The sequence below is a fragment of the Arachis hypogaea genome, chromosome 3 (assembly GCF_003086295.3).
Source record: "Arachis hypogaea cultivar Tifrunner chromosome 3, arahy.Tifrunner.gnm2.J5K5, whole genome shotgun sequence".
Classification (NCBI taxonomy): domain Eukaryota; kingdom Viridiplantae; phylum Streptophyta; class Magnoliopsida; order Fabales; family Fabaceae; genus Arachis; species Arachis hypogaea.
This window is the reverse complement of record NC_092038.1, coordinates 63,054,674-63,078,063: the sequence shown is the minus strand read 5'-3', so window position 1 is coordinate 63,078,063 and position 23,390 is coordinate 63,054,674. Positions and strand designations below refer to the sequence as shown.

At 36.9% G+C, this 23,390-nt stretch overlaps 1 protein-coding gene and 1 non-coding gene across 2 annotated transcripts; one reads left to right on the top strand and one right to left on the bottom strand.

The window, feature by feature from the left end:
* Positions 1 to 736: 736 nt before the first annotated feature.
* LOC112793877 (small nucleolar RNA R71) lies at positions 737 to 844 on the top strand. Its single transcript, XR_003198566.1, has one exon. It is a non-coding gene; the product is annotated as a small nucleolar RNA R71 (small nucleolar RNA).
* A 14,653-nt stretch (positions 845 to 15,497) lies between these two features.
* On the bottom strand, positions 15,498 to 17,625 carry LOC112790659 (membrane protein PM19L). Its single transcript, XM_025833171.3, has 4 exons — positions 17,392 to 17,625; positions 16,444 to 16,663; positions 16,291 to 16,336; positions 15,498 to 15,797 (listed from the first exon to the last, which is right to left on the bottom strand). Exons 1-4 carry the CDS (start codon positions 17,519 to 17,521, stop codon positions 15,708 to 15,710), a joined length of 486 nt encoding a protein of 161 aa, XP_025688956.1. The 5' UTR covers positions 17,522 to 17,625; the 3' UTR covers positions 15,498 to 15,707.
* Between the last annotated feature and the right edge of the window lie 5,765 nt (positions 17,626 to 23,390).

The window sequence follows — 23,390 nt, the reverse complement described above, 5'->3', positions numbered from 1 at the left end:
TTGGATTTTCTTCTGTATTGCTTGGGAGAGTACTAGGAGGGAGTTCAGTAATTCTCTTGCTCAGCTGACCCACTTGTGCCTCCAAGTTTCTAATGGAGGACCTTGTTTCAGTCATGAAACTTTGAGTGATTTTGATTAGATCAGAGACCATGGTTACTAAGTCAGAGGTATTCTGCTTAGAACTCTCTGTCTGTTGCTGAGAAGATGATGGAAAAGGCTTGCTATTGCTAAACCTGTTTCTTCCACCATTATTATTGTTGAAACCTTGTTGAGGTCTCCGTTGATCCTTCCATGAGAGATTTGGATGATTTCTCCATGAAGGATTATAGGTGTTTCCATAGGATTTTCCCATGTAATTCATCTCTTCCATTGAAGGGTTCTCAGGATCATAAGCTTCTTCCTCAGTTGAAGCCTCCTTAGTACTGCTTGGTGCATTTTGCATTCCAGACAGACTTTGAGAAATCATATTGACTTGTTGAGTCAATATTTTATTCTGAGCCAATATGGCATTCAGAGTGTCAATCTCAAGAACTCCTTTCTTCTGACTAGTCCCGTTGTTCACAGGATTTCTTTCAGAAGTGTACATGAATTGGTTATTTGCAACCATTTCAATCAGCTCTTGAGCTTCTGTAGGCGTCTTCTTCAGATGAAGAGATCCTCCAGCAGAGCTATCCAAAGACATTTTGGATAGTTCAGAGAGACCATCATAGAAAATACCTATGATGCTCCATTCAAAAAGCATATCAGAAGGACACTTTCTGATTAATTGTTTGTATCTTTCCCAAGCTTCATAGAGGGATTCTCCTTCCTTCTGTCTGAAGGTTTGGACTTCCACTCTAAGCTTACTCAATTTTTGAGGTGGAAAGAACTTTGCCAAGAAGGCATTGACTAGCTTTTCCCAAGAGTCCAGGCTTTCTTTAGGTTGTGAGTCCAACCATGTCCTAGCTCTGTCTCTTACAGCAAAAGGGAATAGCATAAGTCTGTAGACCTCAGGGTCAACCCCATTAGTCTTGACAGTGTCACAGATTTGCAAGAATTCAGCTAAGAACTGATGAGGATCTTCCAATGGAAGTCCATGGAACTTGCAATTCTGTTGCATTAGAGAAACTAATTGAGGCTTAAGCTCAAAGTTGTTTGCTCCAATGGCAGGGATAGAGATGCTTCTCCCATAAAAGTCGGGAGTAGGTGCAGTAAAGTCACCCAGCACCTTCCTTGCATTGTTGGCATTGTTGTTGTTTTCGGCTGCCATAGGTTCTTCTTCTTTGAAGATTTCTGTTAGGTCCTCTACAGAGAGTTGTGCTTTGGTTTCTCTTAGCTTTCTCTTCAAGGTCCTTTCAGGTTCAGGATCAGCCTCAACAAGAATGCTTTTGTCCTTGCTCCTGCTCATAAGAAAGAGAAGGGAACAAGAAAATGTGAAATCCTCTATGTCACAGTATAGAGATTCCTTTAGGTGTCAGAGGAAAAGAAAAGTAGAAGACAGAAGTAGAAAATTTGAACTTTATCAAAGAAGATGGAGTTCGAATTTTGCATTTAGGAATAGTGTTAGTCCATAAAATAGAAGGATGTGAGAAGAAGGGAAGTAATTTTCGAAAATCAAGTAAAAGATTTTGAAAACATTTTGAAAAACACTAATTGATTTTCGAAAATGAAAGTGGGAAAGAAATCAAGTGATTTTTGAAAAAGATTTTGAAATTAGAAATAAAAAAGATTTGATTGAAAACTATTTTGAAAAAGATGTGGTTAAGAAGATATGATTAGTTTTAAAAAGATGTGATTGAGAAAATATGATTTGAAAAACATTTTAAAAAGATTTGATTTTGAAAATTAAAAACTTGGCTAACAAGAAAAGATATGATTCAAACATTAAACCTTTCTCAACAGAAAAGGCAACATACTTGAAATGTTGAATCAAATCATTAATTAATAGCAAGTATTTTTAAAAATAGAAAGAAATTGATTTTGAAAACATATGATTGAAAAGATATGATTTGAAAAAGATTTGATTTTGAAAAAGTTTGAAAACTGAAAAAAAAAATCTGCATTAAAAACAAAATCTTCCCTCTTGTGCCATCCTGGCGTTAAACGCCCAGAATGGTGCACATTCTGGCGTTTAACGCCCAAAACTATACCCTTTTGGGCGTTAAACGCCCAACCAGGTACCCTGGCTGGCGTTTAAACGCCAGTCTGTCCTTCTTCACTGGGCATTTTGAACGCCCAGCTTTTTCTGTGTAATTCCTCTGCTGTATGTTCTGAATCTTCAATTCTCTGTATTATTGACTTGAGAAGACACAAATTAAAAATATTTTTGGATTTTTAATAATAAGGATAAATCAAAATGCAACAAGAATCAAATAACAATGCATGCAAGACACCAAACTTAGCAGTTTGTATACTACTGACACTAATGAGAATGCATATGAGACACACAAAACACTCAAGTCAAGAGAATTTAAAGATTAGAGTAAGAAATCATCAAGAACATCTTGAAGATCACTAAGACACATGAATGAATGCATGCAATTGACACCAAACTTAACATGAGACACTAGACTCAAACAAGAAATATTTTTGGATTTTATGACTTTGTAAAATTTTTTTTGTGTTTTTCGAAAATTAAGTGGAAAAGAAAATAAAGATATCAAAATTCTTAATGAGAATTCCAGGAATCATGCAATGTTTAGTCTAAGACTCTGGTCCAGGAATTAAACATGGCTTCATAGCCAGCCAAGCTTTCAAAGAAAGCTTCGGTCCAAAACACTAGACATGGCCAAAGGCCAGCCAAGCCTTAGCAGATCACTGCTCCAATAGCAAGATTGATAGAAATCAACAAGCTCTTGTGATGATAGGTTGAAACCTCGGTCCAATGAAATTAGACATGGCTTCACAGCCAGCCAGACTTCAACAAATCATCATGAAACTCTAGAATTCATTCTTAAGAACTCTGAAGAAAAAAAAATACCTAATCTAAGCAACAAGATGAACCGTCAATTGTCCATACTCGAACAATCCCCGGCAACGGCGCCAAAAACTTGATAGCGCGAAATTGTGATCAACACTTTTCACAAATCAAATAATCCCCGATAATGAAACCAAAAACTTGGTGTTCAATACCATGGCATAAACACAACTTCGCACAACTAACCAGCAAGTGTACTGGGTCGTCCAAGTAATAAACCTTACGCGAGTAAGGGTCGATCCCACAGAGATTGTTGGTATGAAGCAAGCTATGGTTACCTTGTAAATCTTAGTCAGGCAAACTCAAATGGGTATAGTGATAAACGCATAAAACATAAAGATAAAGATAGAGATACTTATGTAATTCATTGGTAGGAATTTCAGATAAGCGTATGAAGATGCTTTCCCTTCCGTCTCTCTGCTTTCCTACTGTCTTCATCCAATCCTTCTTACTCCTTTCCATGGCAAGCTTAAGCAAGGGTTTCACCGTTGTCAGTGGCTACCTCCCATCCTCTCAGTGGAAATGTTCAACGCACCCTGTCACGGCACGGCTATCCATATGTCGGTTCTCAATCAGGCCAGAATAGAATCCAGTGATTCTTTTACGTCTGTCACTAACGCCCCGCCCTCAGGAGTTTGAAGCACGTCACAGTCATTCAATCATTGAATCCTACTCAGAATACCACAGACAAGGTTAGACCTTCCGGATTCTCTTGAATGCCGCCATCAGTTCTAGCCTATACCACGAAGATTCCGGTTAAAGAATCCAAGAGATATTCACCCAATCGAAGGTAGAACGGAGGTGGTTGTCAGTCACACGTTCATAGGTGAGAATGATGATGAGTGTCATGGATCATCACATTCATCAAGTTGAAGAACAAGTGATATCTTAGAACAAGAACAAGCGGAATTGAATAGAAGAACAATAGTAATTGCATTAATACTCGAGGTACAGCAGAGCTCCACACCTTAATCTATGGTGTGTAGAAACTCCACCGTTGAAAATACATAAGTGATAGTGTGATCATTGGTTTCGGCCCCAGAGAGGGAACCAGAAGAACCAAGATGAAAATACAATAGTATAATGTCCTACTTATAGAAAACTAGTAGCCTAGGGTGTACAGAGATGAGTAAATGACATAAAAATCCACTTCTGGGCCCACTTGGTGTGTGCTTGGGCTGAGCATTGAAGCATTTTCGTGTAGAGACTCTTCTTGGAGTTAAACGCCAGCTTTTATGCCAGTTTGGGCGTTTAACTCCCATCCTTGTGCCAGTTCCGGCGTTTAACGCTGGAATTCCTGAGGGTGACTTTGAACGCCGGTTTGGGCCATCAAATCTTGGGCAAAGTATGGACTATCATATATTGCTGGAAAGCTCAGGATGTCTACTTTCCAACGCCATTGAGAGCGCGCTAATTGGGCTTTTGTAGCTCCAGAAAATCCACTTCGAGTGTAGGGAGGTCAGAATCCAACAGCATCTGCAGTCCTTTTTAGTCTCTGAATCAGATTTTTGCTCAGGTCCCTCAATTTCAGCCAGAAAATACCTGAAATCACAGAAAAACACACAAACTCATAGTAAAGTCCAGAAAAGTGAATTTTAACTAAAAACTAATAAAAATATACTAAAAACTAACTAGATCATACTAAAAACATACTAAAAACAATGCCAAAAAGCGTACAAATTATCCGCTCATCAGGAGGCCACAACCAAACTCTAAGTTTGGTGTTAAGATCCCATATCCAAACTCTAAGTTTGGTGTTGGGACTATACAACATTGACCTGATCACCTTGTGGCTCCATGAGAGCCACTGTCAAGCTATTGACACTAAAGAAGCGCTTGTTGGGAGGCAACCCAATTTTATCTTATTTTTATTTTATATTATTTTATTTTATTTTGTGTTTTATTAGGTATATGATCATGAGGAGTCACGAAAAAAATATAAAAATTAAAAACAGAATCAAAAACAGCAGAAGAAAAATCACACCCTGGAGGAAGCACAGGCTGGCGTTCAACGCCAGTAAGGAGCATCTGGCTGGCATTCAACGCCAGAATAGAGCATCAACCTGGCGCTGAACGCCAGAAACAAGCAACATTCTGGCGCTGAACGCCAGGAATGTGCCTAGAGAAGAAAAGCTGGCGCTGAACGCCAGTAACAAGCATGAAACTGGTGTTCAACGCCAGAAACATGCTTTACATGGGCGTTGAACGCCCAGAATGTGAACCACACGGCGTTTAAACGCCAGAATGGTGTGCAAAGGCATTTTACATGCCTATTTGGTGCAGGGATGGAATTCCTTGACACCTCAGGATCTGTGGACCCCACAGGATCACCTCAGGATCTGTGGACCCCACAGGATCCCCACCTACTATATTCCCACCTTACCTCCTAATCCTATTTTTGTGATGAGTATTCCCCATGTCACACTTCCCAACACTCTTCACCAATCACCTCAATCCCTCTTCCCAATCACCCCCTTCACCACTCACATCCATCCACTCTTCCCCATAAACCCCACCTACCTTCAAAAATTCAAAAACATTTTCCCACCCATTCCCACCCTATATGGCCGAAACTTCACTCTCCCCTCTCGCTATATATACCCTTCCATTCTACTTCATTTTCACACAACACAACCCCCTCTTCTTCACCTTGGCCGAACCTACATCTCTCCCTCTCTACCATATTCTCTTCTTCTTCTTCTTCTCTTCTTTCTTCTATTGCTCGAGGACGAGCAATATTTTAAGTTTGGTGTGGTCAAAGCACAATCTTTTTTGTTTTCCACTACCATCAATGGCACCTAAGGCCGGAAAATCCTCTAGAAAAGGAAAAGGGAAGACAAAAGCTTCCACCTCCGAGTCATGGGAGCTGGAAAGATTCATCTCCAAAAGCCATCAAGACCACTTCTATGATGTTGTGGCAAAGAAGAAGGTGATCCCTGAGGTCCCTTTCAAGATCAAGAAAAATGAGTATCCGGAGATCCGACATGAAATCCGAAGAAGAGGTTGGGAAGTCCTGACCAACCCCATGCAACAAGTCGGAATCTTAATGGTTCAAGAGTTCTATGCCAATGCATGGATCAATAGGAACCATGATCAAAGTATGAACCCGAGTCCAAAGAATTATCTCACAATGGTTTGGGGGAAATACTTAGATTTTAGTCCGGAAAATGTGAGGTTGGCGTTTCACTTGCCCATGATGCAAGGAGATGAACGCCCCTACACTAGAAGGGTCAACTTTAATCAAAGGTTGGACCAAGTCCTTATGGACATATGTGTGGAAGGAGCTCAATGGAAGAGAGACTCCAAAGGCAAGCCAGTCCAACTAAGAAGACTGGACCTCAAGCCTGTAGCTAGAGGATGGTTGGAGTTCATTCAATGCTCCATCATTCCCACTAGCAACCGATCTGAAGTTACTGTGGATCGGGCCATCATGATTCATAGCATCATGATTGGAGAGGAAGTAGAAGTTCATGAGGTCATCTCCAATGAAATCTACAAAATAGCCGACAAGCCCTCCACCATGGCAAAGCTAGCTTTTCCTCACCTTATTTGCCATCTATGTTACTCAGCTGGAGTTATCATAGAAGGAGACATCTCCATTGAAGAGGATAAGCCCATCACCAAGAAGAGGATGGAGCAAGCAAGAGAGACCCCTCACGGTTCTCAAGAGATGCATGAGGAAGCTCATCATCAAGAAATCCCTGAGATGCCTCAAGGGATGCACTTTCCTCCCAACAATTATTGGGAACAACTCAACACTTCCTTAGAAGATTTGAGCCATAATGTTGAACAATTAAGGGTGGAACATCATGAGCACTCCATCATTCTCCATGAAATAAGAGAAGATCAAAGAGCAATGAGGGAGGAGCAACAAAGGTAAGGAAGGGACATAGAAGAGCTTAAGGACATTGTTGGTCCTTCAAGAAGAAGACGCCACTAAAGGTGGATTCATTCCTTGTTCTTTATTTCTTTCTGTTTTCGGTTTTGAATGTTGTGTTTATCTATGTTTTGTGTCTCTACTTCATGATCATTAGTATGTAGTAACCATGCCTTAAAGGTATGAATAAAACCCATTAATCCTTCACCTCTCTTAAATGAAAAATGTTTTAATTCAAAAGAACAAGAAGTACATGAATTTCGAATTTATCATTGAATTTAATTTAATTATATTGATGTGGTGACAATACTTTTTGTTTTCTGAATGAATGCTTGAACAGTGCATATTTTTTATCTTGAAAGAATGATGAACAAAGAGAAATGTTATTGATTATCTGAAAAATCATAAAATTGATTCTTGAAGCAAGAAAAAGCAGTGAAAAAGAAGAAGCTTGCGAAAAAAAATGGCGAAAAAAAATAGAAAGAAAAAGAAAAAGCAAGCAGAAAAAGCCAATAGCCCTTAAAACCAAAAGGCAAGGGTAAAAAGGATCCAAGGCTTTGAGCATCAATGGATAGGAGGGCCTAAGGAAATAAAATCCAGGCCTAAGCGGCTAAATCAAGCTGTCCCTAACCATGTGCTTGTGTCATGAAGGTCCAAGTGAAAAGCTTGGAACTGAGTGGTTAAAGTCGTGATTCAAAGCAAAAGAGTGTGCTTAAGAGCTCTGGACACCTCTAACTGGGGATTCTAGCAAAGCTGAGTCACAATCTGAAAAGGTTCACCCAGTCATGTGTCTGTGGCATTTATGTATCCGGTGGTAATACTGGAAAACAAAATGCTTAGGGCCACGACCAAGACTCATAAGTAGCTGTGTTCAAAGAATCAACATAATTAACTAGGAAAGTCAATAACACTATCCGAAATTCTAAGTTCCTAGAGAAGCCAATCATTCTAAACTTCAAAGGAAAAAGTGAGATGCCAAAACTGTTCAGAAGCAAAAAGCTACAAGTCCCGCTCATCTAATTATAATTAATATTCATTGATATTCTGGAATTTATAGTATATTCTCTTCTTTTTATCCTATTTGATTTTCAGTTGCTTGGGGACAAGCAACAATTTAAGTTTGGTGTTGTGATGAGCGGATAATTTATACGCTTTTTGGCATTGTTTTTAGGTAGTTTTTAGTAAGTTCAAGCTACTTTTAAGGATGTTTTCATTAGTTTTTATGTTAAATTCACATTTCTGGACTTTACTATGAGTTTGTGTGTTTTTCTGTGATTTTAGGTAATTTCTGGCTGAAATTGAGGGACTTGAGCAAAACTCTGAAAAAGGCTGACAAAAGGACTGCTGATGCTGTTGGAATCTGAACTCCCTGCACTCAAAATGGATTTTCTGGAGCTACAGAACTCCAATTGACGTGCTCTCAACGGCGTTGGAAAGTAGATATCCAGAGCTTTTCAGAAATATATAATAGTCCATACTTTATTCGGAAATTGATGACGTAACTTGGCGTTGAACGCCAAGTACATGCTGCTGTCTGGAGTTAAACGCCAGAAACACGTCATGATCCGGAGTTGAATGCCCAAAACACGTTATAACTTGGAGTTCAACTCCAAGAAAAGCCTCAGCTCGTGGATAGATCAAGCTCAGCCCAAGCATACACCAAGTGGGCCCCGGAAGTGGATTTGTGCATCAATTACTTACTCATGTAAACCCTAGTAGCTAGTCTAGTATAAGTAGGATAAGTTGCTATTGTATTAGACATCTTTTGATAGTTTAATCTTTTGACTTTGTAGTCTTTGATCATTCGGTCTCTTGATCATTCAGGGGGCTGGCCATTCGGCCATGCCTGAACCTTTTACTTATGTATTTTCAACAGTGGAGTTTCTGCACACCATAGATTAAGGGTGTGGAGCTCTGCTGTACCTCAAGTTTCAATACAATTACTATTACTTTTTATTCAATTCTCTTTTATTCTTATTCCAAGATATACGTTGCACTTCAACTTGATAAATGTGATGATCCGTGACACTCATCATCATTCTCACCTATGAACGCGCATGACTGACAACCACTTCCGTTCTACTTTAGGCCGGGCGCATATCTCTTAGATTCCCCAACAGAATCTTCGTGGTATAAGTTAGATAGATGGCGGCATTCATGAGGATCCAGAAAGTCTAAACCTTGTCTATGGTATTCCGAGTAGGATTCTGGGATTGAATGACTGTGACGAGCTTCAAACTCCTGAAGGCTGGGCGTGATGACAAACTCAAAAGAATCAAGGGATTCTATTCCAACCTGATTGAGAACCGACAGATGATTAGCCGTGCTATGACAGAGCATAGGAACATTTTCACTGAGAGGATGGGATATAGCCATTGACAACGGTGATGCCCTACATACAGCTTGCCATGGAAAAGAGTAAGAAGGATTGGATGAATGTAATAAGAAAGTAGAGATTCAAGAGGAGCGCAGCATCTCCATACGCCTATCTGAAATTTCCATTATTGATTTACATAAGTATTTCTATCCCTTTTTATTGTCTATTTATTATTAATTTTCGAACTCATCATAAACCAATTTAATCTGCCTAACTGAGATTTACAAGGTGACCATAGCTTGCTTCATACCAATAATCTCTGTGGGATCGACCCTTACTCACGTAAGGTATTACTTGGATGACCCAGTACACTTGCTGGTTAAGTTGAACGGAGTTATGATCACACCAGGGATTATTAAGATCCCAATTTATCACACCATGATCTCTTTGGGGTATTTTTGATTTCATACAAATACAAAGAGACCAACTTTGAGGATCACAATTTCGTCCACCATTATACAAATAGGCAAACAATGCAAGTAAACAAAGCAAACAACCATATAGAAGATGCACATGATGAATGCCTGACCTATTGGATGTGATATCACATTGTCGGTTCAACTTGCGAACCCAACACATCCCCCTGAGATATCTCCTTTCGGTGACGTATAAAATGGGTACCCCCAAGGATATCGTGCCCGGTACACGGTCCAAGGATATAGTGTCCGGCACACTCTTGTGATCCGAAAGGATGCGAGCAAGATACTCTGCCACAGACCTCACATCTTAACGTAAGCGGGACAAACCACCACCCTTACGCCGCCGCCGTGACCTCGACAGGCGAGATTAATCACCGTCCCTACCAGGTGCATGGCGTCTCAACAATCTCAGTATAAAACAGTAATTCAGTAGTTTTTCAGAAATCATCTTTACTGTTCAGTCCTCTCTGAGTCCCAGACTCCTCTCAACCATCATTAATTCTTCCACAGTTTGCCATAATCATCATCAACATAATACTCCAACGGTCCACTCGCAAGCTTCAGAAATCTAAGCCCCCGTCTTCTAAGCTTTTTGCCAGAGAATACCTAATTAAACTTACCTAAAGCATTCCCTATGTTTTGACGCCTAAAAACAAGCTAAAGAATCTTAGTTAGGTGTTTCGGAAGTTTACAAGCTGATCGAGAAGGTAAAATAGTAAAAAAATAAGATTTTCATTGAAAAATAGCGTAGTGTGCGTACGCATAGGGTTGTGCGTACGCACTCCCAGAAGAATTTTTGAGAAGTGTGTGTATGCATAGAGGTGTGTGTACGCACAGAAGGTAAAAGTTTTTATTTTAAACGCGCGCACAGATACGTGCGAACGCCCTCAACAGAATGCACTTCCCAGTGTGTGCATGCGCATGATGTTATGCGTACGCACAACAAGCAAAAATCGTAGGGTGTGTGTGAGCACCAGAGTATGCTAGCGCTCTCAACAGAATGCATCTCCCTGTGTGCGTGCGCACCAATGTGTGTGTAAGCACATTTTCAAAATTTTATAGGGTTTGCGTGCGCACAAGGCTGTGCGTACACACAAGTCAAAATATAGTCACTGTTCAAAGCATGCGCACAGCAATGTGCGTGCGCACACAATCATATCTTTTTCTACAAAATTCTGATTTCTACAAAATCTATACCATTTTAAACCTCTTTAAATTATCTTTAATTTGATACAAAAATCATTTAATTTCAAAAATTGTAGCTCAAGATATGATCCGTCAAAGTTCACCAAAAAATAGTTTTTACAAAAAGTTCACTAGATTCTCAAACCTTCAAAATTCACCACCAAACCAATTCCAAGCCTATTCAATTTCACCATAAAATACAACCAAATGCTATACTTTACTTGTCCATCACAATTCAACCAACTTAACACCTATATAAATCAATTTCTCCTTCATAAATACAACAACTCCACAATTGTACATCAATATTCCAATATTAGCAAGTTTAACATAATCTCACTGCTCATAAGCATCACTTATCCTATCTCAATATCAACACACATAATAATTCATTATCACCCCACACAATCATCATTATTCCATCCAACTTCATAATTCAACCCCATCATCCACCATACTCATCGCAATCATCAAAATCATCATACATCACAATTATCAACAATCAATTTCAATCCTATCCTATGGTCTACTAGCCTAAGTATCCAGAAATATTACATATTACATAGAGAAAACCAAAACCATACCTTGGCCGATTCCCAATATATGCTATGCACCAAATTTGTGTCCACACCAAGCTTCCAATCACTAACAATCAACCCAAAGCTCAAAAAATTCACAATTCAAGCTACACATACATAATTTATCATAAATCAATACCTAGGGTTCATTTAAATCATAAATTTACAAGGTAAAGAGTTTCTTTACCTTTTCGATAGTGTTTAAGGCACAAACCAACAATAGTCCAACCTTAGAAACCACCTAATCAATCAAAACATAAAAAATCACTCAAAACCAACACCCACATTTTTAAATTTCTTAGGACTGCAAAGACGAGAGGAAAAACTAACGGGCTCGGCAAGATCTTTGCGTAGCCACTGACGACACACGAATCGAAACACCGTAGCTCGAGTTATGGCCATCGAAAGTTGTATGTGAATAGTAACCTTACCCCTTTCTCCTCTCAACTCATTTCAGCATGCAAACTTGTGTTTTATGATGTTATGGGCTAAATGAGCTTCATTAAGGATCTTATATGTGTTGGGCTTGGGCCCAACTTGGGTCTGAACCAACCAGTTAGCATTTTTGGCCCATTTGGTCCAACTTTGGACCAAACCTTTAAAATTAGTACCCGATTTTCAAATTTAATTTATTTCCTAATGTTTTCTACTATTTTTATTATTCTCACACAGTACCGGACAAACTTAAGCCAGTACTGCCGGTTAATTTATCGGTACGCGGTTTTACGCAATTTTTCAAAGAAAATTACATTTTTCAACTCAGAAAAATCTATTGAGTCCAAATATCATATTTAAATTTTTTAATTAACATTCTAAATTTTTGGATCCTATTTTGGGCGATTTGATTATTTAATTAAGCAGTTAATTAGTCGCGGTTCTTATACAACATCTAATAACAAGCACACATACATTGCATGACAACGGCGCCAAAAACTTGATGTGTGTTAGATATCAGTTTATAAAATTTTAGGATTAGAAAGTTAAATTTCGTTGTAGATAATTTTGAACCGGAATTTAGCACTATCAAAGTTTGATCAAAAGATTATTACAATTAAAAACAATCCCTATTCTCTATTGCCATACCTAGACTCCACCGTTTAACATGGATCATGAATTGTTTAAACAGCCTTGGTGATCCTCCTTCCACCCTTAGTTAATCAGCTTCTCTTTCGAAAATAAATAAATATATATTATCACCATGGGCTTTAATTTTGAATCCGTTCGAATAATTTCATATCACAAAAAAGACTGCTTCAATGGTGTCAATTCCAAATTTTCTATCCATTATAATCCTCCCCTATGAGACTTTTGGATCCATCTTTTATCTATTCTTTCATATCTCCATCCTCCAAGAACACTACTTACTTCTCTTCTCCCTTTAACCAATCTGTTTTTTCTCTATGATTTAGTGAAAGAGCCATTAGTGGTAGATCAGAATATATTTATTTTGCACTAGTCACTCCCTCAATCACACGTAATTTACTACTGACAAGAAAATCCTAGTAGGGCACATCTATCACAAACCTTAACAGGGTACATTTTTTGCTTTATATAACATTTATTTATTTTTATCAAAAATCTAAAAAATTTTATTGATGAAATAGCTAGCATCCTAATTTAGTAGAATAGACGTGACAAATTTTATCATTGCGTACGAAATGATGACCTTAATCATATTTAACACGAGGAAATACTGATAGTCATCTCTGAGATTCGCACAAATACCTTAATCAATGTAATCCTCAAGATTCCGATTTCCCCATTGTAGTCGCCCAGATAGAGCTTCGAGCACTGAAAGTTGTCCTTGGGCATATTTCTAGTGATGAGTCATCATCGGAGCGCTGACGTGGCTTCGATTTGCCAAGCTGGAAGGGTCTAACAACTAGCTGAGCTGGCTAATTTCCAATTTGTACCCACGTTGGTCCCTCCCATTATAACTAACTCTAAATTCCCAAATTTTCATAAACTTCATCTCTTCTTCTTGTTCATCACTTTCTCCTCATTCTTTCATCTGGAGCTATTACCCATGTCTTGAGGGTTTGCATAAGCATTCCTAGTTATCTGAATCTTGGCACCAGAATTATGTTGCAGGTATTTTATTGTATCCCCATCCTTTCCAATAAGTACACCAAATGAGTCGAATGTATGCATCTATCTACATGAATTGGAATACCCTATTGTTAGGAACATCAATTCTCTGTGTCGTGGTCTCAATGGCAGGCGTAAGTTGATTTTGGCCAGGAGAAGCATCTTGCTAAAAGCAAGTAAAACAAAATCCAAATAAAGAAAACAAAACCCTTTAGAGTGAAATACAGATAGGTAAAAGTAATTACAATATTTTTCTCCACAACATGTATTACTGGTCTCACAAAATAAAGTAGCTTTATAATCCACGCCTTATCAGAGGGAATCTCCACATTCTCTGAAGCATTATCGACTGAATCCGGTTCTTTATCCCCGGTGGTAGGTCTTGATCGGCTGAGTCCTTAGTCGGTTCTTTAGTTTCTTTAGGTGGTTCCTCTGCCTTTTCATGTGCATCCTCAGCAGGCACCTCCTGGCCCTTGGATGGCACATCCCGAGACTCAGCTGGCTCGGCAACTTCACCAGAACTTTCTTCATTTGCACTCATCTCTGAATCATTCTTGGGCTCAGCAGGTTCACCATCCTTTATAACAGCACTCTCTAAATCAACTCTTTCCACTACTTCTTCCGCAGGCTTGTGAGACTACTCCTCCTAATGCCCATTTGTGTAAGGCCCACATCGGTTGGGGAGGAGAACGAAGCATGCCTTATAAAGGTGTGGATACCTCTCCCTAGTATGACGCATTTTGACGAGTGAGTGTGGAGGGTTTCGGCTATCATCGCTTTCGTCAAAGGCAAAACCGTGAGGTCTTGTGTGCCAAAGCGGACAATATTGTGCTAGCGGGTGGTCTGGGCTGTTACAGATGGTATCAGAGCCAGTGTCCGAATCGATGTGCCAGCGAGGATGTTGGGCTCCCTTAGGGGGTGGATTGTAAGGCCCACATCGGTTGGGGAGGAGAACAAAGCATGCCTTATAAGGGTGTGGATACCTCTCCCTAGTATGACGCATTTTGACGAGTGAGTGTGGAGTGTTTCAGCTATCATCCCTATCGTCAAAGGCAAAACCGTGAGGCCTTGTGTGCCAAAGCAGACAATATCGTGCTAGCGGGTGGTCTGGGTTGTTACAATTTGCATTTGCACTAGCTGTTAAAAAACACAGAAACATTGTTCTTCGCCACATCATTAACAAAATCAACAATTTTTTAAAGGATAATTTAGTTGAAATGATAATTACATCATCAATTATACAGATGCAAAGTCGAAGTTGGCATCACTGTATGAAAAATTTGTGAGGCGCGAGATAAAGAGAGGAATAAAGTACCTAGGTCGTCGTCAAGGCGAGGGCACTTGTTGTCGCCATCATCGGGAACTGCAGCATTGACATATTATCGTCACGGTTGCATTTGGCATTAGATTCGGTAGGCTCAGAATCGAGATCTTCGAACTTGCGTTTGCAATCGGAGGGAAGAGGGTTGGCAGAAGGTGCAACAACTTCTCCCTCCGCCATTGAGCTATGGTCTTTGGGAGAGAGAGTAGTTACGCTTGGAGGATTTTAAAGTGACGAAAAGAAAAGAAATGAGAGGTTCGATGGAGGAAGAAAACAGAAGAGAAGAAAAGAGAAAGGATTGGGATATTTTGGGGGAAAAGGAAGGAGGGTGCCACGTTAGCACTTCGGTGATGACTCATCACCAAAATATGCTTAGAGACCATTTTGAGTGCTCAGAGCTCTATTTGGGGGGACTACAATAAAAAAATCGAGATCTTAAAGGTTACATTGAGTATTTACGTGAATCTCAGGGACGACTATGGGTATTTACTCTATTTAACACCCTTCGGAACTTTTATTTTTCGTTCTATCATGTACTAGTTACATTAGTTAGTATAAAATATTTTATTTAACCATTTAGCCGAGTGGAAATATTTGCAACTGCCCAAAAAATTAAACAAGCTAGTAACACTTAAACCAAGGATAACTCTTTTCAATCTATACCATCTTTGGTTGGGGTTAAAAATAGAGTGAAAATTTGCAACAAACGAAAAATGGTTCAAATAATTTTATTCTTAGTCTTTGTACACAACTTATTCTCAATGTACACAAATCCAAATCCAAATCCAATCATGTAAATTACATCACAAATTAAACAGGAAGACATAGTTAGACAAACAAAAAAGAAAATTGATGGAAAAAAATAAGGAAAAAACACGCCAACCAACACACAATAAGCTATCAAGTTTATCTCCTCAATGAAGCAGCACCATGAATAGCAGCAATGTAGAAAAGCTGTGTAGCTGAAAGGATAATTAGAAAAGCCTCCATTGTTTTCTGCAAAATTGGACATACCAAAGCTCTTATGCTTCAAGAACGTGGCAGTAAATACTTCCATTTTGTTTTATTAAATCATTGCCTAATTTTAAATGTTTAAATGAATTTAAAATAATTAAAAGGTATTAAAATAATGAGAAAATAAAATTATTTATAAAATTAGTTTAAATAAATTTGTTTTATCTATTGTTTAACTATATTATTTTTATCTGTCACGTTACTAAACAAATGTATAAATGAAAAGAAAAATAAAAAGATTATATTATCTAAATTTTTTAAATAGATAATTCTTTTTTAGAAAATGAAAGACATGTTTAATTTTAATTTTCAATATTTTTTATTTTAAAAAATTTATAAAGAAATAAAAATTAATGAAATTATATTTTCTATTTTTATATTTTTTTTCAAAATTGGAAACATAAAACATTAAGATTAAAAATAAAAAGAATACACCAAACGTAGATCCTATAATTTCAAAATTTTTCTTTCTTACCAAGCGGGCATTTCTGATGTTTAGCTCAATCTCTTTGCAAGCAAAGCTGCATAAACCATATACCTTAAAACTCAGCAACTATATATCATGCAACAACATAAACAAATTTATCTATTATTCAATTCTATTCTTATGAGTAAGTTAAGAGATTACCCCATGGCAAGAAGTGTGAGGGTCCATGCAATGGTGGCAACGGAAGCCGCAGATGGCAAGCTCTCTGAAGTCCATGATCGGATGTGATTGATTCCTGAGATGACTGATCCAACGCCAATAACTGCAGCTATCAAAGCAAATGTCACAAAGAACCCAGTGGTTGCATTTCCCATTGGGAATTGTATTGGTGAAAAATGTGCTGGTAGTTCAAGTCCTGCACCTGCCATTCATCATGATTTCACACACATAATCATGTTAAATTATGCTACAATTAGAAACATAACAGCCACACAAGGAATTACAGTGATATTTTTAAAATTGGGGCACGTTTTAAAGGAGATGAAGTCACTTTTTTTTCTAAACAATTTTTTATGAATTCTTTATTTTATCTACTAATTTAAAAATAGTTTCTGGACTCATTTTCAGTTCATATAGAATATCTTTCAAAAAATTTCGTATATTAAAGTTTTATTTTGTACAATAAATTAACATGCACTTCTTTATTATAGTTTGTCAATATGGTAGTAATACATATGTCATTTGAACATACTTATATGTTACATAATGTTCATTGATTTACTTGACAAAAGTGAAATTATTTTTCAATAAATGTATCAACAGACAAATACGCGATAATATAACTTTGAGTTGAAATAAGAAGCTAAAAGTAAATGGTTAGTAGTTAAAATAGTCTTTGAAAATTTATGTGTTTCAATTTGGTTTTTAAAATTTCAGACACATCAAATTGATTATGAAAGATACAATAGTAAATCAAATAGATTTTTTTGTCAGTTAGATGACGATATGTCATTAAACAATTTATACCCAATGCCATAAATTTCACAATTATACTTTTCAGTGATCAATTTAAACCTTTGATCTCTTGAGATATGCATGCACAATATTTTAGAGATTATCTTGACCATTTAAAAATAGAAATCACTTTACCTATGACAAAACCATGATCTATAGCTCTGTTCATGGCCCATCCACCAATGCCCAAAACTATGACGTACATGCAGAAGTTCAGCCCCAAAAGCAGCGTGGCTAGCGGCTTCATTGTTTGCTGGTTTGCCATCTCTCTATTCTTATATGTAGTTTCGGATAAGGCAAAAGCTGCAAAATTAAAGGGCTAAGTAGAATTTCAGAAGCCTAAAAAGTTGTAGCTACATGTGTTTTGTACCAGGTAATCGAAGCTTATATATGGACTAGTGAATGAAAGGTTTGATTCTTTTCTTGCTAAGGCTGTTTGTGAATAAAACAAAAGGCCCTTGTAGGGTTGTAAAGATGATGCTTCATGCCTCATATACAAGGCAAGATGGATTAAATATCAAGGTTTTGAAAACCGGATCAGACCGACTAGTTTAACCAAGTTAATTGGGAACTGTCATTTGACCGGTCTGGTTAATTTTTAAAATTGTCCTGCAAAAAATCTAATAAAAAATCGATCAAATTGGTAGTTAACTAGTGAACCAGTCGAACTGACTGGATTTTCACAAGTTTCAGTTTTTGATATTCACCAAAAACGAAGTCGTTTTGATGCTCCAAAAAAGAAAACAAAAAAACAAAACAAAACAAAACAAAACAAAACACATTATCCATAGCTGACCTAACCCATCCGAAAAGCCAGTCACACATAGCCTCCCTCAACCCTAAGGTAGCATTTGTTTTAAGGTACTGAGACAAATACTGAGAGACTGGGACTCAATATCATGTTTGTTGGTTCAAAGACTGGTGCTAAAATTTTTGTTTCTGTTCCCAAAATTTCAGTATTCCAATACCTTCAAAAAGTGGGGAGACATGAGACTAAAATTTTTAGAGATAGAGACTGAAACTTTAATAACATTTTATACCTAAAATACCTTCATTTCAATTAATTAATTCCAATTTTACCCTTTGTACAAATTAAATTAGAATTTCATTCTTGTTTCAATTTCTGTCTCCCACTTTGCACTAACACAGAATACTGAGATTTATTTCAATCCCTGTCTCTTAGTCTCTGTCTCTCATTCTCAGTCTTTCCGTCTATGTCTCTCCACCAAACGCTACCTAATTTCCTCTTCCATTCATCCTCCAATAGCCGAGACGGAACTCCACCGTCGCCAACATAATTGACACCGGCAGTGACCAGCAGACGTTGCCACCGTGGCGGATCAAAGGTCCTCTGGTCATCATTGTTTGGTCCTCTGGTCGTCGTCGAAAGAACGATTTGAAGGTTTCATTGTCGTCGTGCAACTATTCTGCACTTCTGCTATCATCGTCATCGTCGGGCATCTATTTTGCCGCCGTAAACTCTAGCTTTCTGTGCTCTCTGCCGCGGTGAGTTCTTAGATTTTTGTTTTTCAATTAAGTTTTTTTATTCGGTGAATTAACTGTATGAATCAATCTCTTCAGTTCTTTTGTTTGTACTTTTTTCAATTAATTTTTTATTCAGTGAGAAATTTAGTCCAGATTTGAGTTCAGATGTAGTGTTTTTCTTCTGGTTTTCAATTTTTTTATTTTGTTAATTATATTGATTAATTATTCTGCAATTCTGAATTTTACTTAATATAAATTTGATATAAATTTAATTTTTGGACTCTGAATTTTGAATTTTGCTATATAAGTTCAATTCTGTTATATTAAATTCTGCTATGTTGACCTAACAAGCCTAAGAGAGGAAAATTGGTATTTTCCATCTAATAGGTTTTCAGAGAATTTTGGTGAATTTACTGTATGAATTGCTGAATTTAATTATATTGAATGCTATATGAATTGTATGAATTTTGCTATAGTTGTTTTAATGGCTGAGTTTTTATTTTATTGTCATTCTGAATTTTGCTATAGTTGTTATCATTCTGAGTTTATATATTGTATGTAATTTAGATGGAACAACCACAAGATAATGCCGTCCAAGAATCTCAAACAAGTTCCTCTCAAAAAGAATCTGACCCAATTTAAAAATATTTTACTATAAAATATGACAAAAATCAATTTAAAATGTTCAGTTTGCTGTTTTGACTTTGGGGTATTTTGTTATACATTATTTTTCTTAGGTATGTTTAATTTATTTGTTTCTAGAAGCTAAATTGTAAGTGACATAATCTTTCGGGTACTAAATTAATGATTTATCTTTATTTTTTTTATTATCTAATATTTGGTCCTCGAAATATTATTTTGCTAGCAAAATGGTCTTCATTTTGTGGGAAAAAGTCAAGCAGAACCAATCTTCTGGAGACTAAGGTGTAATTTTCAATCTTTGATAGATCATTTTTATCAACAAATTAATTTTTGTAATGGTTTACTGATTTGATGTGTGTATTGAAACATATATGCAATCAAAATAATTTATTTGAAGACAACCTTTCATTCACACAAGTATATATATGCAGTTTCTGCAGTATTTGATTACTAAGCATTTAATTGATAGTTGTTTTCTATTCATAATAAGCTCAGAAGCCTACAAAAGCATTAGTCTTATTTGTTCATGAAATGTTTACATTATATTTAATTAAATTGGTTTAACTACGATTCGATTTCAATTAAACCATTAAACTAGTTACTCAAACGATTTAATAACCGGTTCAATTCTTGCCACCTTAATAAATATGCCGGATTCTTATTCTTACTTGCATAACATATTTAAGGATTATTATTTTATTTGATTAGTTAGTACCTTTTTGAGATCTGTTGTCTGTTCTCCTAGGCAAGTGATATTCTTTGCATGTAGTGAACTCTTCAATCTCAAGATACCGTGATCCCATGATCCTTCTTCGGCATTTCTAGCTAATTTTGGAATTAGAGTGCTACCAATTATCTTGTTATGTTTATTATAATCCCTTTTGTCAATTCTAAGCGGCCAAGTATATTGTCAAAAACACTATGGTACAATTAGATCTCCTAACAAAACCTTTGTCTTTCATAAGACTTGAATAAAAAACGTTATGAAAATGAGTATTACTCAAAAATCTAGCCACATCGATAAGAGTGGCAACATACATCTTACTGGCGGGTATCCAATTCAACCCCATCCGATCGGATAGGGTTGCTAACCCGATCCGCAACGGATAGGGTAGGATACGGGTAAAGTTTTCGTGCGGGTCGGATAGGGTACAGGTTGAGTTTCAACTCTACCCAACCAATCCACACCCTATGTATGTATATATTATATACTTATATAAAAATATGTTTTAAGTGGATATTGAACTAAAGTCCTCTCACTAAACATAAAAGATCCTTAGTCACTAAAAGAAGATTATTAATTGATAATTTAATACCTTTTTTTTACATAAAAGTCAGTTCTATTTTAAATTATCAAGTTATATAATAATATTGTATCTTTTTTATAACTCGCGAGTAGGATCGGATATCCGTGGGTTAAGAATGGGTAGGATTAAGGTTAGAATATTTTCAACCCACGAGTAGGGTTGGATTAAGTTTATAAAATAATTTCTCATAGATAGGATTAGAATAGACTCCAAACCCTATCCATTGCCACCCCTACACATCGGTTAGATTAAATTTTTATCTAACACATCAGATTATTTATATTTTATATATTAGTTTATTACTGCATATCTATGAATTAAAATTAAATTATCAATGTTCAACTAACACTAAATTAGTTATATGTTTCAACAAATAAACGGGATAGATACAAATCTGACGTTAACAAACAGAAATAAGTATCCTAAACATCTGTTGCCAGTGTTGTTCTTGTTCTAGTGGTTTGTATTGGAGACATTTGAATGTTTCAGATAAATTAATTAAAAGACATCGACAGTGCCAGTGTTGTTCTTGTTCTAGTGGTTTGTATCGGAGACATTTGAATGTTTCAGATAAATTAATTAAAAGACATCGACAGCGCTTCACAATTATTATCGATAGTGTTGTTCTTTTATATATATATATATATATATATATATATATATATATATATATATATATATATATATATATATATATATATATATATATATATATATATTTATATTGGTAAAGACTTGTGATGAAAATATAAGATATTTTTTTTTGATATAGAATTAAGAATAGTGATATATTTTAACATGATAATTATTGGTGTTTTTTAAAATTGTGAAAAATTCACAAATCGAAAGATTCAATTGCTGTGTCTGAAATCTTTTTAGAGTAAACTAACATTTGTACCTATGAAAGTTGAAAACGTTGACATATCTACCAATAAAAAAAAAAGAAAGTACCATTTGTATCCATGAAACATAAACTTTTGCTAACAAAACTATCCAAATCCAAAAAAAATTATTTGAAATTTCCAAATTACCCCACTACCACTACTTACTTTACACCACCACTTTTCCAATTCCAAACCCACCACTGAAATTCTTCATCACCACCATCCTAAATCCTAATTACCACTATCATTCAATTCAAAGGCACCACCACCTCATTTCCTTCATCACTACCATCACCACCACCACTACTATACCTCCATTATCATCTTCTTCACATAAAGCAACAACAACAAAAACAACAACAACAACAATAGAAAAAGCAAATTGTGTGAGACCACCGTACCACCACCGGCGAACACCAAGCTGTCCCCCCTCACCCGATTTCCACTCTTCTTCCTTTCTCTCGCCCTTTTTTAGCTCCTCTGTGTAACCACCGCCGCGGCACTCAACAGTCGCTGGCGCCGTCAAGTTCCACCCAACCTCTATTCGCAGTCGCCGCGTCCTTTCCCCCTTTCTTTCCTCCTCCACCATTTCACTCTCTCTTTCTTCTTCTTCCCCTTGCCTCACCTCCGCGAGCCCAGGACCACCCTAGAGCCGCTGTCGCTGCCTGATCGCTATCGCTACCCCAACTCGTTCCAGCTAGCCCTCCATCTTTCGCTGACACAGAGCTCTAGTCCCAGTCTAGTCTGCGGTTCCACCCGTTCTTCCCCAGTCTACAAACCCAGAAACCACTGAACCTACATCACGTAACCATTCGAAGAAGTAGAAGAGAGAGAAGCAAAATATAGAAGGAAAGAGAGAGAGAGAGAGAGAGAGAGGAAGGAGTTGGCAGAGTTGACAGACTCTGACAGCGGCAACGAGCTCAGAAAATAGAAAGAGAGAGAGAGAGGATGGGGTTAGGGTTAGTGGTGGTGGTGAAGAAAAGATGATGCAGATAATAACGGTAATTTGGGGTTTTTATATGATTTTTTAGTGTTTGGATAATTTTGTTATATAAAACTTATGTTTCATAAATAAAAATGGTAATTTCCTTTTTTATGGATAGATATGTCAGCATTTTCAATTTTTGTAGATAAAAATAGTAGTTTAATCATTTTTTTAATACAAATCAGATGGTCCAATTTCAATAACTTTCACAAATTAGACCGTTCAATTTCTGTACCTCTAACAAATTGGACAGTCCGATTTCAGTACCTATCACAAATCGGACCGTCTAATTTCTATACCTCTAACAAATTGGTCAGTCCGATTTCTACTTCTTCCACATTTAGGAATACCACCCTAACAATCCACAATCCACATTTTAGAAAACGCCATTCCCACTCCAAATCAAAAACAAAATGTCTTTATAGCTTTCAAAAGTCATAATTTTATGCTTAAAAACTCTTTGGGATATACAAAGAACTTTAAAACGCCATTGCCACATCGTAACCACCTCTATCCAAATGCTTCATTGACAATAAAACTCAAAAAATTCTTATGCAGCAATAATATATATTTTTCTTGGTTTCCAAAGCTTACTCACCACCAACATAGTGACTAAAATAATATATATTTTAGCTGCAGGTCATCCATTTCAGGACAAAACGCCAGCCTCAGGATGCCTTCAATGGCCAAGATCGGTCAGACTGCGGACCTATTGTTCAAGAGACAAGGTGATGAACCACCACAGACCATACTCACACGTCCATATACCTTATTACCCAGAAACTATTTAGGCAATCATTTTCTTTTTAAAAAAAATATCAGACCTCAATA